Genomic DNA, 15136 nt, shown 5'->3' on the forward strand with positions numbered 1-15136 from the left:
CCACTGCCCCTGCAGACCGGGGACCTACTGCTATGAGCCATAACAATAGGTCCCCAGACCAGAGGAGAAGTGGAGCAACGAAGCGGGAGAGTATGGTGGCCTACAACTATAAAAGGGAGCAGTATGGGGGCCTACAGCTATGTTTGGGGGCACAGAGGGGGCCTAACAACTTTATGGGGATGCAAAGTGGGTATTATTACTGTGTGTGACAAAAAAAATGGGGAGTTTGTAAATAGGTGGGTATTGTACTGTAGAAAGGGGCCTACTATGTTTGTTTGGCTTGTTCTGTGGAGAAGTCTTGTACAGGAGAAATCTTAATGGCGGTCTAGGCCAGATAGCAAAGAAAAGTAAACAACTCCGGTTAGAGAAGACGTCACCTGTAAATCGGGGGACTGGGGACATAGGAAGAGGAACAGGGGGCCTGTTATAGAGGAAAGTAAAGCATATGAATTATACTATAAGCATTACAAAATGTCTCTAATATGGGGGGTACAATTTTTAGGAATTGGCTGTCAAGGGGTACTCAGAAAAAAAAAAGGTTGAGAACCACTGATATAGATCACTGACAAAGGTATACTCGGCACCACTAGGTATATGACCGCATCATGGGCATACACGGCCCCTGGAAGCTTAGCTGATTCTCTTTGGTGCTGACACGCTGAAGCTGATAGAATGTAGACATATACAGTAGGAAGAAAAGTAATGCGGAGCACTCACCAGGGTCTTCTTTCAGATGCTTCTTTATTGTTCCTCAGAACACTTGGGGTTAGACATGCAAGGGAGCAGATGGACAAGACGTGGGGATAGTGAGCTAGCCAGCAAACTACCCCCGCGCCTTGTCCATCTGCTCCCCTGAATGTCTAATAAAGAAGCATCTGAAAGAAGACCCTGGTGAGTGCTCCGCATTACTTTTCTTCCTACTGTATAAGTGTGAGACAATCTCTCAGAGCAGTGACACTGAACTCAGAGCTCTGAGGTAATAAGTCACTATTATGGGAAATTCTATTTATAACATCAGACCTCTGAGATAATACTATAATATATATATGTGTCCACATTTCTACTGCCTTACTCCTGATATATCTGTCTCCTTGAACAGCAGAACCCTTGCGGTTTTACAACCCCGGTAACCAAGGCACTTTATGCTGTTGTTGTCACCACGGCTTAGGTTGTCTTGGTCATCATTTGGCGTATATCTATTTGGCTTTTCGATTTATTGTAATTTCAGTCGACATGATATGCACTTTTTCCCTCCGTCGAAGATTTATTAATGTGTTTTTATGTACCATTTGGGTAGTCCAACGATCTGATGTATATTTTTATATAATCCAGGTGTAAATGCTTTCTATTTTGGCCAGCTTTCTCTTTTTTTTTCTTATATGGCTTAACAGATAGACAGAACCCTTAGCACAGTGTTTCCATACTAGGGTGCCTCCAGCTGTTGCAAAACTACAACTCCCAGCATGCCCGGACAGCCTTTGGCTGTCCGGGCATGCTGGGAGTTTAGTTTTGCAACAGCTGAAGGCACCCTGGTTGGGAAAAAAATGCCTTAGGGTGCGTTCACACTGCGGAATCTCCGCTTGCTGAATTCCTCCGCCGAATTTGCTTTGGCGTTAGGGCCACGGGGCATGGAGCCATCACCATTGTCGGCTATGCAGTGCTCGTGGAATCCGCGCAAAGAATGAACATGTTTTTTCTTTACGCGGAACAATTTCAGCGACGGAATTGTCCGCCGCGGAAATTCCGCAGTGTGAACGGGTCTCGCGGAGACCCATTCACACTAATGTTAAGTTCACACCGTGGAATTCCGCGGGAATTCCGTAGTGTGAACGCACCCTTAGGCTGCATTCACATCTCGTTTTTGCAATACAGTTCCTGTATCAGTTTTTTTGTAATAATAAAAAAAACATATGTCTCAAAATCGGACCGAACCGTAAACAACCGTATATACCTCTGTACAGTTTTAAACCGTATACGGTTTGAAAACGGATGTCCGGTTGCATAAAGTTTAATACGTTTTTTTGTAAAAAAAAAAAAAAAAAAACGGATACGATTTTATGATTGTCCTTAATTAAATAAAGTTCTATTTGTGGGAAGAACTTTCGGCATGCACTGCGCATGTGCAAACTGCAAAAGCCTTTTGTGCAAACCGGATGAAACTGTACACACATACGGTTCTGTACGGTTCCCATTGACCACCAAGTATACGCGTTGTATCCGGTTTTTCACCCGGACATATAACCGTAGCAGATTACGGTTTTGTGTAAAGGAGAAAAACGGATAAAACCGTAAGTGAAAAACGTACACAACCGGATGCTACGTTTGGCATACGGTTTTCAATGACATGTCTATACATACGGTTTGCAATACGGTTCCATACGGTTTTTACGGGAACCGTATTGCAAAAACGAGATGTGAATGCAGCCTCAGCAAGTACACATTTTACAGGAAAGGGGGACGGGGACTACCCCAACCTTCTGACACAGCGCCTACCTCAGCAGCTCTTTAGCCGCTTGCTGAAATTGTTTGTACAGCCAAAATATTTCAAGCATTCCCTATAGGGGTACAGCGGCAGCAGTTGTAATCAGATACTGGTGTTTAAATACCCCTCTGCCTCTACCACTATTATAAACGTGTGCAGTTGAAATGGTCGCTGAACCAATGGTTTCCATATAAATCACAAAAAAATGTAGACTTACCGGAGAAGGAATGATCTGTATCCCAGAGCTGGTATAGAATGGGGTATCGGCAGGTACTTGCTGAAACATTGTGACCACAGAGATAGGAGCAAAGAGTCGGTGCTGGTCGGACTCCAGGAGTAATGAAAAGCCTTGAGCAGATAGGGAGAGGCTGAAGATGGTTACTGGGGAGACGTATATACACAAATACTCCACTCAGCCCTGAGCCGTCCTTACCTGTAAACTTGTTCAAAAGTTATATTTGGACGTTCCTTGGTTTTACCTGTTTTTGAAAAAGCAGGATGAAAAACAATGGGGGAATAAATTATTATGTGAATCAAGCTTTTTTTCTTTAAAGGGGTACTCCGGTGGAAAACTGTCTAAATCAACTGGTGCCAGAAAGTTAAACAGATTTGTAAATTACTTCTATTAAAAAAATCTTAATCCTTCCAGTACTTATTAGCTGCTGAATACTACAGAGGAAATGGTTTGCTTTATGGAACACAGAGCTCTCTGCTGACATCATGAGCACAGTGCTCTCTGCTGACATCTCTGTCCATTTTAAGAACTGTCCAGAGTAGGAGAAAATCCCCATAGCAAACATATGCTGCTCTGGACAGTTCCTAAAATGGACAGAGATGTCAGCAGAGAGCACTGTGCTCGTGATGTCAGCAGAGAGCTCTGTGTTCCAAAGAGAAAACCATTTCCTCTGTAGTATTCAGCAGCTAATAAGTACTGGAAGGATTAATATTTTTTAATAGAAGTAATTTACAAATCTGTTTAACTTTCTGGCATCAGTTGATTTAAAAAAAAATAAGGTTTTCCATGGGAGTGCCCCATACTTGCATTTCATTAATACATTACCACTCAAAAGCTGAACAGGGAAATGGTTCTACAACACCACTTTCTATAAAAGCTACACTATGTAAACAGGGGCCAAAATGTTGGACAAAAACCCCATTGTGCATTACATTACACCTAATATAGACAATAAAACTGCTTTGGCTGTAATGATAAGTTCCCCTTGTTATTATACTTGCACCTCTAGTTTTAGCAGGGGTTGTCAACCAACTTTTCGGGACTAAGTATGATTATTAGAAAGCAATATGGAAGCATGAGAAGGGACGACCGCTAACAAGTTTGCCATTTAGAAGTCTGGTAAAGCTGGGTAAAAATATGTTAGCTTTCTTAGAAACAGTCTATCTCATATCTATCTATCTATCTATCTATCTATCTATCTCATATCTATCTATCTATCTATCTATCTATCATCTATCTATCTATCTATCTATCTATCTATCTATCTATCTAAACAAAGAATAAGTTGGCCAGCACTATTGATTCCAAACTATTATACGGACCTGGCTTACAGGTGCAGGCTGCTGGGCTAAATATACAGCAACAGGATAATACAGCAGCACACTGCTAGCACAAGGATATAGATGAAACATGAGTATATAGATACAACATGAAAAACTATTCAGCTATGGTGCAGTAATGAAATAGTGAGATACTATCTCATATCTATCTATCTATATCTCATATCTATCTATCTATATCTCATATCTATCTATCTATATCTCATATCTATCTATCTTATATCTATCTATCTATATCTCATATCTATCTCATATCTAGCAATTCAGAAAGTAATCCGCAGCACTCCAAAGTAAGGTGCAAAAAAGTGATGGATTTATTAGCCTTGAGCTTGAGAAAGGCTGCAAGTGGGCAGCCGAAACGTCGATATGCCGCCAGGCTAACAAATCCATCACTTTTTTGCACCTTACTTTGGAGTGCTGCGGATTATTTTCTGAATTGCTGTCTATTTTTGGCCCGTTACCTGGGACAACGGACCGCTGGCACCCACATCCACCTCCTCCTTTTTTGGTTGTGCTGCTCCATTTCTACGTTTTGATATCTCATATCTATCTATTTATTTATTTAATTATCTCCTTTCCGTATGTCTAACTCGTATGTGTGTGTGCTGCCTAACTCATGTGGGGAACCTGTCTATGTGTGTGTGCATGTGTGTGTGTGTGTGTGTGTGTCTGTCTATGTGTGTGTGCATGTGTGTGTGTGTCTGTCTATGTGTGTGTGCATGTGTGTGTGTGTGTGTCTGTCTATGTGTGTGTGCATGTGTTGGTGTCTGTCTGTGTGTGTGTGTGTGAGTCTGGGGGGAGGGGGGTAATCGACAATGCTACCTAATGTGGGGAACCTGCTTCTACCTAATGTGGGGAACCTGCTTCTACCCAATGTGATGAACCTGCTTCTACCTAATGTGGGGAACCTGCTACTACCTAATTTGGGGAACTGCTTCTACCTAATGTGGGGAACCTGCTTCTACCTAATGTGGCGAACCTGCTTCTACCTAATGTGGGGAACCTGCTACTACCTAATGTGGGGAACCTGCTTCTACCTAATGTGGGGAACCTGCTTCTACCTAATGTGGGGAACCTGCTTCTACCTAATGTGGGGAACCTGCTTCTACCTAATGTGGGGAACCTGCTACTACCTAATGTGGGGAACCTGCTGCCTACCTAATGTGGGGAACCTGCTGCCTACCTAATGTGGGGAACCTGCTGCCTACCTAATGTGGGGAAACTGCTACTACCTAATGTGGGGAACCTGCTGCCTACCTAATGTGGGGAACCTGCTGCTTACCTAATGTGGGGAACCTGCTGCCTACCTAATGTGGGGAACCTGCTGCTACCTAATGTGGGGAACCTGCTGCCTAACTAATGTGGGGAACCTGCTTCTACCTAATGTGGGGAACCTGCTACTACCTAATGTCGGGAACCTGCTACTACCTAATGTCGGGAACCTGCTACTACCTAATGTCGGGAACCTGATACTACCTAATGTGGGGAACCTGCTGCCCACCTAATGTTGGGAAAATGATGCCTACCTAATGTTGGTAACCTGCTGCCTACCTAATGTTGGGACACTGCTGCCTACCTAATGTTGGGAACCTGCTACTACCTAATGTCGGGAACCTGCTACTACCTAATGTGGGGAACCTGCTGCCCACCTAATGTTGGGAACCTGCTGCCTACCTAATGTGGGGAACCTGCTGCCTACCTAATGTGGGGAACCCCCAGAAGTAGCACCCCCATCATCCGTCAGCTCATGCTATTACCACATGGGGTAGGGGGAATGGGGGGGGGGGTTGCTGGTGGGTGATTGGGGTGCTACTGCTGGTGGAGGGTGTTGCTGGTGGATGATGAGGGGCGTATGATGAGGGCATTATATGTAATCTGCGCATGCGGCCCAGCCTCAAATAGCTGCTACCTCCAGTGGCCCCCGGATAATTTGAGTTTGAGACCCCTGCTCTAAAGTCACAGATTTTGCTGTGGTTTTGGATACAGATTTGCTCCATACCACATGGCTAATCCACGTCCTGGTAATCTGACCCATTTTTTGCATGGAATCTGTGTGGAAACATGTCCATAAGTGACAAGTCGCTTTTTGTTTTTATTTTCCACACATGTATCATATGCAAAGCAGAATAATCTGCACTGTATTAACTATGGTGATGATTCCCATTTGAAAATATTTTTGGAAATAAATCTGCGTGAAATTCCTTCATGTGAAAATATCTTGTATTTCAGTGGTCTCAAATCTGTGGACTTTCAGATGTTGTAGAACTACAACTACCAGCTGTTGGCTCTTCGGGCATGCTGTGAGTTGTACTTTTGCAACATCTGAAGCTCCACAGTTAGGGGACCACTGTTGTATGCAGATTATACTGTACAAGCAGTGACATCTAGTGGTTGATCTGTGTATATGATGATTATACTGTAAAAGCAGTGACATCTAGTGGTAGATCTGTGTATATGATGATTATACTGTACAAGCAGTGACATCTAGTGGTAGATCTGTGTATATGATGATTATACTGTGCAAGCAGTGACATCTAGTGGTAGATCTGTGTATATGATGATTATATTGTACAAGCAGTGACATCTAGTGGTAGATCTGTGTATATGATGCTTATACTGTGCAAGCAGTGACATCTAGTAGTAGATCTGTGTATATGATGATTATACTGTGCAAGAAGTGACTTCTAGTGGTAGATCTGTGTACATGATGATTATACTGTGCAAGCAGTGACATCTAGTGGAAAGATCTGTGTATATGATGATTATACTGTACAAGCAGTGACATCTAGTGGTAGATCTGTGTATATGTACTGTACAAGCAGTGACATCTAGAGGTAGATCTATGTATATGACGATTATACTGTACAAGCAATGACATATAGTGGTAGATCTGTGTATATGATGATTATAATGAACAGGCAGTGACATCTAGTGGTAGATCTGTGTATATGATGATTATATTGTGCAAGCAGTGATATCTAGTGGTAGATCTGTGTATATGATGATTATACTATACAAGCAGTGACATCTAGTGGTAGATCTGTGTATATGATGATTATACTGTACAAGCAGTGACATCTAGTGGTAGATCTGTGTATATGATGATTATACTGTACAAGCAGTGACATCTAGTGGTAGATCTGTGTACATGATGATTATACTGTACAAGCAGTGACATCTAGTGGTAGATCTGTGTATATGATGATTATACTGTACAAGCAGCGACATCTAGTGGTAGATCTGTGTATATGATGATTATACTGTACAAGCAGCGACATCTAGTGGTACATCTGTGTATATGATGATTATACTGTACAAGCAGTGACATCTAGTGGTAGATCTGTGTATATGATGATTATACTGTACAAGCAGTGACATCTAGTGGTAGATCTGTGTATATGATGATTATACTGTACAAGCAGTGACATCTAGTGGTAGATCTGTGTATATGATGATTATACTGTACAAGCAGTGACATCTAGTGGTAGATCTGTGTATATGATGATTATACTGTACAAGCAGTGACATCTAGTGGTAGATCTGTGTACATGATGATTATACTGTACAAGCAGTGACATCTAGTGGTAGATCTGTGTATATGATGATTATACTGTACAAGCAGCGACATCTAGTGGTAGATCTGTGTATATGATGATTATACTGTACAAGCAGTGACATCTAGTGGTACATCTGTGTATATGATGATTATACTGTACAAGCAGTGACATCTAGTGGTAGATCTGTGTATATGATGATTATACTGTACAAGCAGTGATATATAGTGGTAGATCTGTGTATATGATGATTATACTGTACAAGCACTGACATCTAGTGGTACATCTTTGTATATCATGATTATACTGTGCAAGCAGTGACACCTAGAGTTAGATATGTGGTATTACATAATCCTCTGTTGCTTCACATTGCAATATTTACAATGTGATTTCTTTTGAATCACACAGGATGAATCACAGGGTTATGGCAATGGTGACAGTCGGCTACCATGAATGTAGCATGACCTTAAAGAGGTATTCTTACTATCCACAGGAAAGTGTCAGATTACAGGGGGTCTGACTGCTGGGACTCCCCATGTTCATGAGAACAGGGACCTGAGTCTTCCATGGGAAAGGAGTAGTGGGTCTTGCATGCACCAAGCCATGCCATTCATTGTCTATGGTAGCGCAGGAGATTTTTTTAATTATTTTTGCTCTGTATTTTCTGCTCAGTCTCAGTCAGATTCCCAGACTGGGAAGGGGCGTTACCCAGCAGGCATAACATCATTTGAAGCCATACAGGAGAGAACTTCCTCCCTCACACTGCTACACACAGCCCAGAGCAGTTAAGTGTGAGATGAGCTATGATTGGATAAGGCTGGACACACACCCTCAGCACTGCGGACTGCTTTTTCTGATTTTGGATTTCTGCCAGGCCAGCAGGAGTCCAAAGTCTGTGCAAGAGATGGGGGAAATGTGCTCTGGACAAGTAGGGAGACACCTAGTGGCAGCTTTAAACACAAATAAAACATAGAAAACTTCATTAAAAAAAATACATTAGAAAGATTTTTTATTTACCATAAGGAGTGCAATAGCAATAATTAGTTTTAATGAGAGTGCCCATTTAAGGGGATATAGGTGTTATAAGCTATAACACCGCTTTAATTTGCAATTTGACTCAGTAACTGAGAAGAGGATGTAGTTGCACCCAGACCCGAGTGCCTGAGTGGGACCAATGACACTTCTGACAGGCAACAGACACCCTTTAACACTTTCACTGCCTAAGCCTTCCCTGAGTACAAAGGCATGGATCACAGTATAAAGCACAATGCAGCATAAAACAGTGTAAACCATATAAAATACAAAAGTACACAAAACACCTAGCCATAGGCTTTGTAATGGACATTGTGGGACTTATTACCTCTGTGTATAAAGGACATGAGGTAGTTGGGGGCCCTTGTTACAGGCTTTGTATTGGGGCCCAGGAGCATTATGTTATGCCCCTGCAGTCACTACCTGTCAGACCTGAATCCATACAGTATCATCCCATTCCCAATGCATCAGTTTACATGTCATATATAGCTTGTTATGATTCGGCAGGCTGGAGGTGGATCCTCTGTGTCAGCGAGGGATTGGCGTGGACCGTGTCGGTGGACCGGTTCTAAGCTGCTACTGGTATTCACCAGAGCCCGCCGCAAAGCGGGATGGTCTTGCTGCGGCGGTAGCAACCAGGTCGTATCCACCGGCAACGGCTCAACCTCGCTGACTGCTGAGAAGGCGTGGGACAGAAGGACTAGGCAGAGGCAAGGTCAGACGTAGCAGAAGGTCAGGGCAGGCGGCAAGGTTCGTAGTCAAATGGAATAGCAGAAGGTCTGGAACACAGGCTTTGGACAGCACTAAACGCTTTCTCTGGCACAAGGCAACAAGATCCGGCAAGGAAGTGCAGGGGAAGTGAGGTAATATGGACAGGGATCAGGTGGAAGCTAATTAGGCCGATTGGGCCAGGCACCAATCATTGGTGCACTGGCCCTTTAAATCTCAGAGAGCTGGCGCGCGCACGCCCTAGAGAGTGGAGCCGCGCGTGCCAGAACATGACAGCCGGGGACCGGGACGGGTAAGTGACTTGGGATGCGATTCGCGAGCGGGCACGTCCCGCTATGCGAATCGCATCCCCGCCGGCAATGTCAGTCTGACCGGGGCGCTGCAGAGGGAGAGACGCCGCGAGCGCTCCGGGGAGGAGCAGGGACCCGGAGCGCTCGGCGTAACATATCTGTTATTATATCTGGAATTATGGCAGTCTATGAGAGATTTTTATTACTTCAGTATAGTGTCCTATAATGACCTGAGGAGGATCCTTTGGAATGAGTATTCCTCATCTCCTACCACTAGGGATCTGATGGAAATTTCCACTGCCTGGTCACAGGACATCTTGAAGAACTTAAACTTTGACACAATTCTTGTAACTATTATGCCTCTAAAAAGACACCTGCTGGTGCAATGTGTGTCTTTGAACTCATTAAATGCTAAATATCTCTGTGAATGTAAGACGCTGTATCATTACTGTGCATGAGCTTAGGCATCTTAGGTCACAGGGTCCTTACAAGTAAGACGGCAGCTTCATCACTGCATAAAAACCCTGTAATGCCAGCTGCATAGTACAAATGAAGGGACCGCCACAGCCCCTCATATGGTGATAACAGCATGCTTCCATATACAATTAAAGTAATAGTCACAGTAATATATATATATACAGTGACCCCTCGACCTACGATGGCCCCGACATACGATAATTTCAACATGCATGTTGAAGGCAGCATCAATATACGATGCTTTTGTATGTCGGGGCCATCGCATAAACGGCTATAAGGCAGCGCAGACTGCTTCAGCTGCCGCCGGATAGCCGTTTACGGTGCCCCGTGAGCTCCGGTGATGTCTCTTACCTGTCCTCGGGGCTCCGGCGCGTCCTCTTCGGGATCCTCTGCATCATCGGCGCTCTCCATCGACGTCATCACGTCACTGCGCATGCCGTCCCGTCATCCAATAGGAGCGGCGTGCGTAGCGACGTGATGGCGGCGACGGAGAGTGTGGATGCCGGGGAAGCAGAGGCCTTGCCGGAGCGTTGGGGACACCCCGGGGACGCGGCGACAGCGATGGAAGGCGACATCCAGGGCAGTAATGACGAGCGGTGACGGTCCGGTGCGGCGGGGACAGGTGAGTACAACTTCCTCTAACAGTGGTCTACAACCTGCGGACCTCCAGATGTTGCAAAACTACAACACCCAGCATGCCCGGACAGCCGTTGGCTGTCCGGGCATGCTGAGTGTTGTAGTTTTGCAACATCTGGAGGTCCGCAGGTTGTAGACCACTGTCCTATACTTTACATTGCACGGATCCCTCAACATGCGATGGTTTCAACAAACGATGGTCCGTTTGGAACGGATTACCATCGTATGTTGAGGGACCACTGTACATATAATAGAAAAAAGCAGCACATCCAACTCCAAAGAAGGCCAATCAATAGGTGCTCGCCATCATCTGAACCACGGTCAAAAGTCCACAGCTTCATTATCCAAAGAAAAGATCGCAGCACACAGTAGTAAGGCAAATTCGGGTGAAGTTTTATTCCATCCTCAGCACAATAAATCCAAGATGCAACGTTTCAATGATCTCACATCGTCTTTCCCAAGCATAGCCAAGTGAATTTAGGGGGCTCTTAAATAGCCCATAAACACAGTATCCAATTAATTACTAATTGTGACAATCAAATATCATAAAAGTATAAATAGGGCTCAAACATATATGTGTTTACAATCCATCGCCCATCACATAGATCATTGGGCAAAGAATAAACTGGGGTAGCACATGCATACTTTCATATTCAAGCAGACAAATTAGGGCTCCTCCAAATGTCATATATGGGTGTCATGCTAATCCATAGACCAAATGCAATACCCGAACAGGGATTAACATGGTCCGGACCAGCCCCAGTAGACAAGCACAGTATCTGTCGCCAATCCACTCAGCTAAAAAAGCATACACCGCACTAGACCCCAGTACAGGAGAGGAAATTTCCCCTGTCTTCACCTCACACCAAAATTCATGCATTTCCAATTGTAGCAAAATCCAATCTGAAAAAGAGACAAACTAAACAAAATATAAACATTTTTAAATAAAATTTACTATCAACTTTTCCTATAACGAATTGAGGTTAGTCCAAGAACATTAAAATATATTAGTGTATTTACCTAGTGGACATTTTATTGTAGATCTTAAATTCAACATTTAAGCCATTAGGTTTCAGTGTATTCAGACTGTATATCCATCTTAATTCCAGTTTAAAACAAATCATGATTCTATCTCCGCCCCTTTTGGGTAAAGGGACGTGATCCAGAATCATCACACGTAAATCCTGTTCTGTATGTTTGAAATAAAAAAAACGTTTAGGTGTTGATAAATCTGCTCTTTGTTTGCGGATGCTGTATTGGTGCTGGTTTAATCTCATTTTTAAATCACATGTTGTTTCACCCACATAGAGAAGCTTGCAAGGGCACCATAGTACATAGATAATAAACTCTGAATTACCGTATTTATCGGGGTATACCATGCACCGGCCTATAACACGCACCCTCATTTTACCAAGGATATTTGGGTAAAAAAAGTTTTTTACCCAAATATCCTTGGTAAAATGAGGGTGCGTGTGTGTGCATGCATATACCCCGATACACCCCCAGGAAAGGCAGGGGGAGAGGGGCCGTCGCTGCCCGCTTCTCTCCCCCTGCCTTTCCTGGGGTCTAGAGCCCTGCTGCCGCCGCTTCTCTCCCACCGGCTATCTGCGCCCTCATTGCGTCTCGCAGCGCATAGCAACGACGCATGGGATGCACATCGGAGGCCTGAAGCAGGGCGGACCCGACCCCGGCAACAGGTAATTATACAACCAGGGATGGATGGAGGCAACGGGGCAGCGGCGCCGACAATGGGTGCCGCTGCCCCTTCTCTCCCCCTGTCTGTCGGTGCCGCTGCCCCAATGCCGGCACCGCTTCTCTCCCCCTGGCTATCGGCGCCGGCACCGATAGTCAGGGGGAGAGAACGGGCAGCGGCACCGATAGCCAGGGGGAGAGAAGGGTCGGCAGCAGGGCTCTAGACCCCAGGACAGGCAGGGGGAGAGAAGCCGGCAGCGCTGGCGGTCTCTGCACCTGCAAAGCCGCTGCAGTTCATTGATTTAAAGCACCCGCTTTAAATCATTGAACTTCAGCGGCTTATCGGCGTATAACACGCAGGCAGACTTTAGGCTAAAAAAATTTGCCTAAAAAGTGCGTGTTATACGTCGATAAATACGGTACACGTCAAGTAGTGCTTAATGTTGTATTCCCTGCCAGTCACTGGGTGTATAAATACATTCCCTTTTTGAATATATCTGCAATTTACATCTGAAAGGCGAGGGAAACAACGTTTATTCCTGACCGTGAAATATTTCTGCTTATTACTAGTTCCGGTAGATACATCTGTTTTAACCAGACGATCTTCCAAATTCGGGGCTCTGCGATGAGACATTATTGGTGGTGCCTGAAAAGATTGTATGTGAGGATAATTTCTACTTATTAAATGCCAATGTTTTCTAATTTCTTGTGCTATTTTACCCGAACAGTCATTATATGTAGAGATCAGGGGAATCCTCTCAACATTCTCACTTTTTATTTCACGGAAACTACTATTTTTAACTTGGTCTCTTTGTCTGGTAATGAGGTTGACAGGATACCCTCTCTGTTTAAAGTTCCTAGTCATTTTACTTAATGCCTTATCCAATTTTTCATCCATATCCGTAATGCTCCAAGCTTGCAATATTTGGCTAAAAGGCAAGGATTCCCCCATCACACGTGGGTGGCAGCTTTCAAATCGCAGCAGATTATTACAATCCATTGCCTTTTGAATTAAATCAGAATATGATGGATTCTGATATCTGGTATACTTTGGTGCATTCCCAGGATACTGTACAATTCTTGGATGTATCTGTGTCTATTAATGGTAATAGACTATCAACTTATTTATTTCAAAAGGCAATGGATTGTAATAATCTGTTGTGATTTGAAAGCTGCCACCCACGTGCGATAGGGGAATCCTTGCCTTTTAGCCAAATATTGCGAGCTTGGAGCATTACGGATATGGATGAAAAATTGGATAAGGCATTAAGTAAAATGACTAGGAACTTTAAACAGAGAGGGTATCCTGTCAACCTCATTACCAGACAAAGAGACCAAGTTAAAAATTGTAGTTTCCGTGAAATAAAAAGTGAGAATATTGAGAGGATTCCCCTGATCTCTACATATAATGACTGTTTGGGTAAAATAGCACAAGAAATTAGAAAACATTGGCATTTAATAGGTAGAAATTATCCTCACATACAATCTTTTCAGGCACCACCAATAATGTCTCATCGCAGAGCCCCGAATTTGGAAGATCGGCTGGTTAAAACAGATGTATCTACCGGAACTAGTAATAAGCAGAAATATTTCACGGTTAGGAATAAAGGTTGTTTCCCTCGCCTTTCATATGTAAATTGCAGATATATTCCAAAGGGGAATGTATTTATACACCCAGTGACTGGCAGGGAATACAACATTAAGCACTACTTGATGTGTAACTCAGAGTTTATTATCTATGTACTATGGTGTCCTTGTAAGCTTCTCTATGTGGGTGAAACAACATGGGATTTATAAACGAGATTAAATCAGCAGCAATACAGAGATCTGCAAACAAAGAGCAGACTTACCAGCACCTAAACGTTTTTTTGATTTCAAACATACAGAAAAGGATTTACATGTGATGATTCTGGATCACGTCCCTTTACCTAAAAGGGTGGAGATAGAATCATGATTTAAATATAACTGGAATTAAGATGGATATACAGTCTGAATACACTGAAACCTAATGGCTTGAATGTGGAATTTAAGATCTGCAATAAAATGTCCACTAGGTAAATAGACTGATACATTTTAATGTTCAGACGGAGATTGAACCTTTACTATTTCTTTTTTTTAAATCAGAAATTTTTATTGAACGATTTTGCATAAAACAAACAACACATAAATACAAAAGTCACCAAGCCCCCCCCCACAAAAAAACACCTCCCCCACCCCCCATGTCTTTCCCGCACAGTGGATCCGAGAAAGCATAAGTGAAAATAAGGCAGCACTGCACCTGATCTCAGCCCGTGTATAAGGGATATAGGTAGGGTAAACAACGGTTACCTTTACTATTTCTAGCAGATTGTAGAGTTAAGAAGATCCAGAAATAGTTGTGCCCTCCAGGCTCAACAGGAAATGTTTACGCCTCTGCATGATCAACAAATGGTTGTTGATGTTTTCTCGTTTCGTATATATTTTCCATAATCTCCCTTCATTCAGAAAACTTACAGAAAATCTCATCTGAAAGCCATCTGTGATTGTCATCCTGTTTGGCTTTTCAGGGCCTGGTTTTCAAGCTATTGCTTATAAGGGAGAATTCTGGAGACTTCGTCCATACCAAGATCTGCTATGAAACAGGGTATTATCATCATTGCAACAGTCTTTAATTCACAACTATTAAGCAA

General features: G+C 43.4%; 1 protein-coding gene and 1 long non-coding RNA gene across 2 annotated transcripts in view; one reads left to right on the top strand and one right to left on the bottom strand.

Moving 5' to 3' along the window:
- LOC130296593 (uncharacterized) overlaps nucleotides 1-15136 on the top strand; it is a 40075-nt gene that overhangs the window by 8395 nt on the left and 16544 nt on the right. The gene's annotated exons all lie outside the window — the stretch shown is intronic.
- LOC130296592 (proline-rich protein 29-like) overlaps nucleotides 1-15136 on the bottom strand; it is an 85363-nt gene that overhangs the window by 7020 nt on the left and 63207 nt on the right. The window contains exons 3-4 of the mRNA XM_056548296.1: nucleotides 2916-2961; nucleotides 2700-2830 (exon numbers count right to left, since the gene is read on the bottom strand). Of these exons, the coding sequence (XP_056404271.1) occupies nucleotides 2700-2768 (69 nt within the window). The 5' untranslated portion in view covers nucleotides 2769-2830; nucleotides 2916-2961. The remainder of the gene's footprint in view (nucleotides 1-2699; nucleotides 2831-2915; nucleotides 2962-15136) is intronic.

This window comes from Hyla sarda, chromosome 12 (assembly GCF_029499605.1).
Source record: "Hyla sarda isolate aHylSar1 chromosome 12, aHylSar1.hap1, whole genome shotgun sequence".
NCBI classification, from domain to species: Eukaryota; Metazoa; Chordata; class Amphibia; order Anura; family Hylidae; genus Hyla; species Hyla sarda.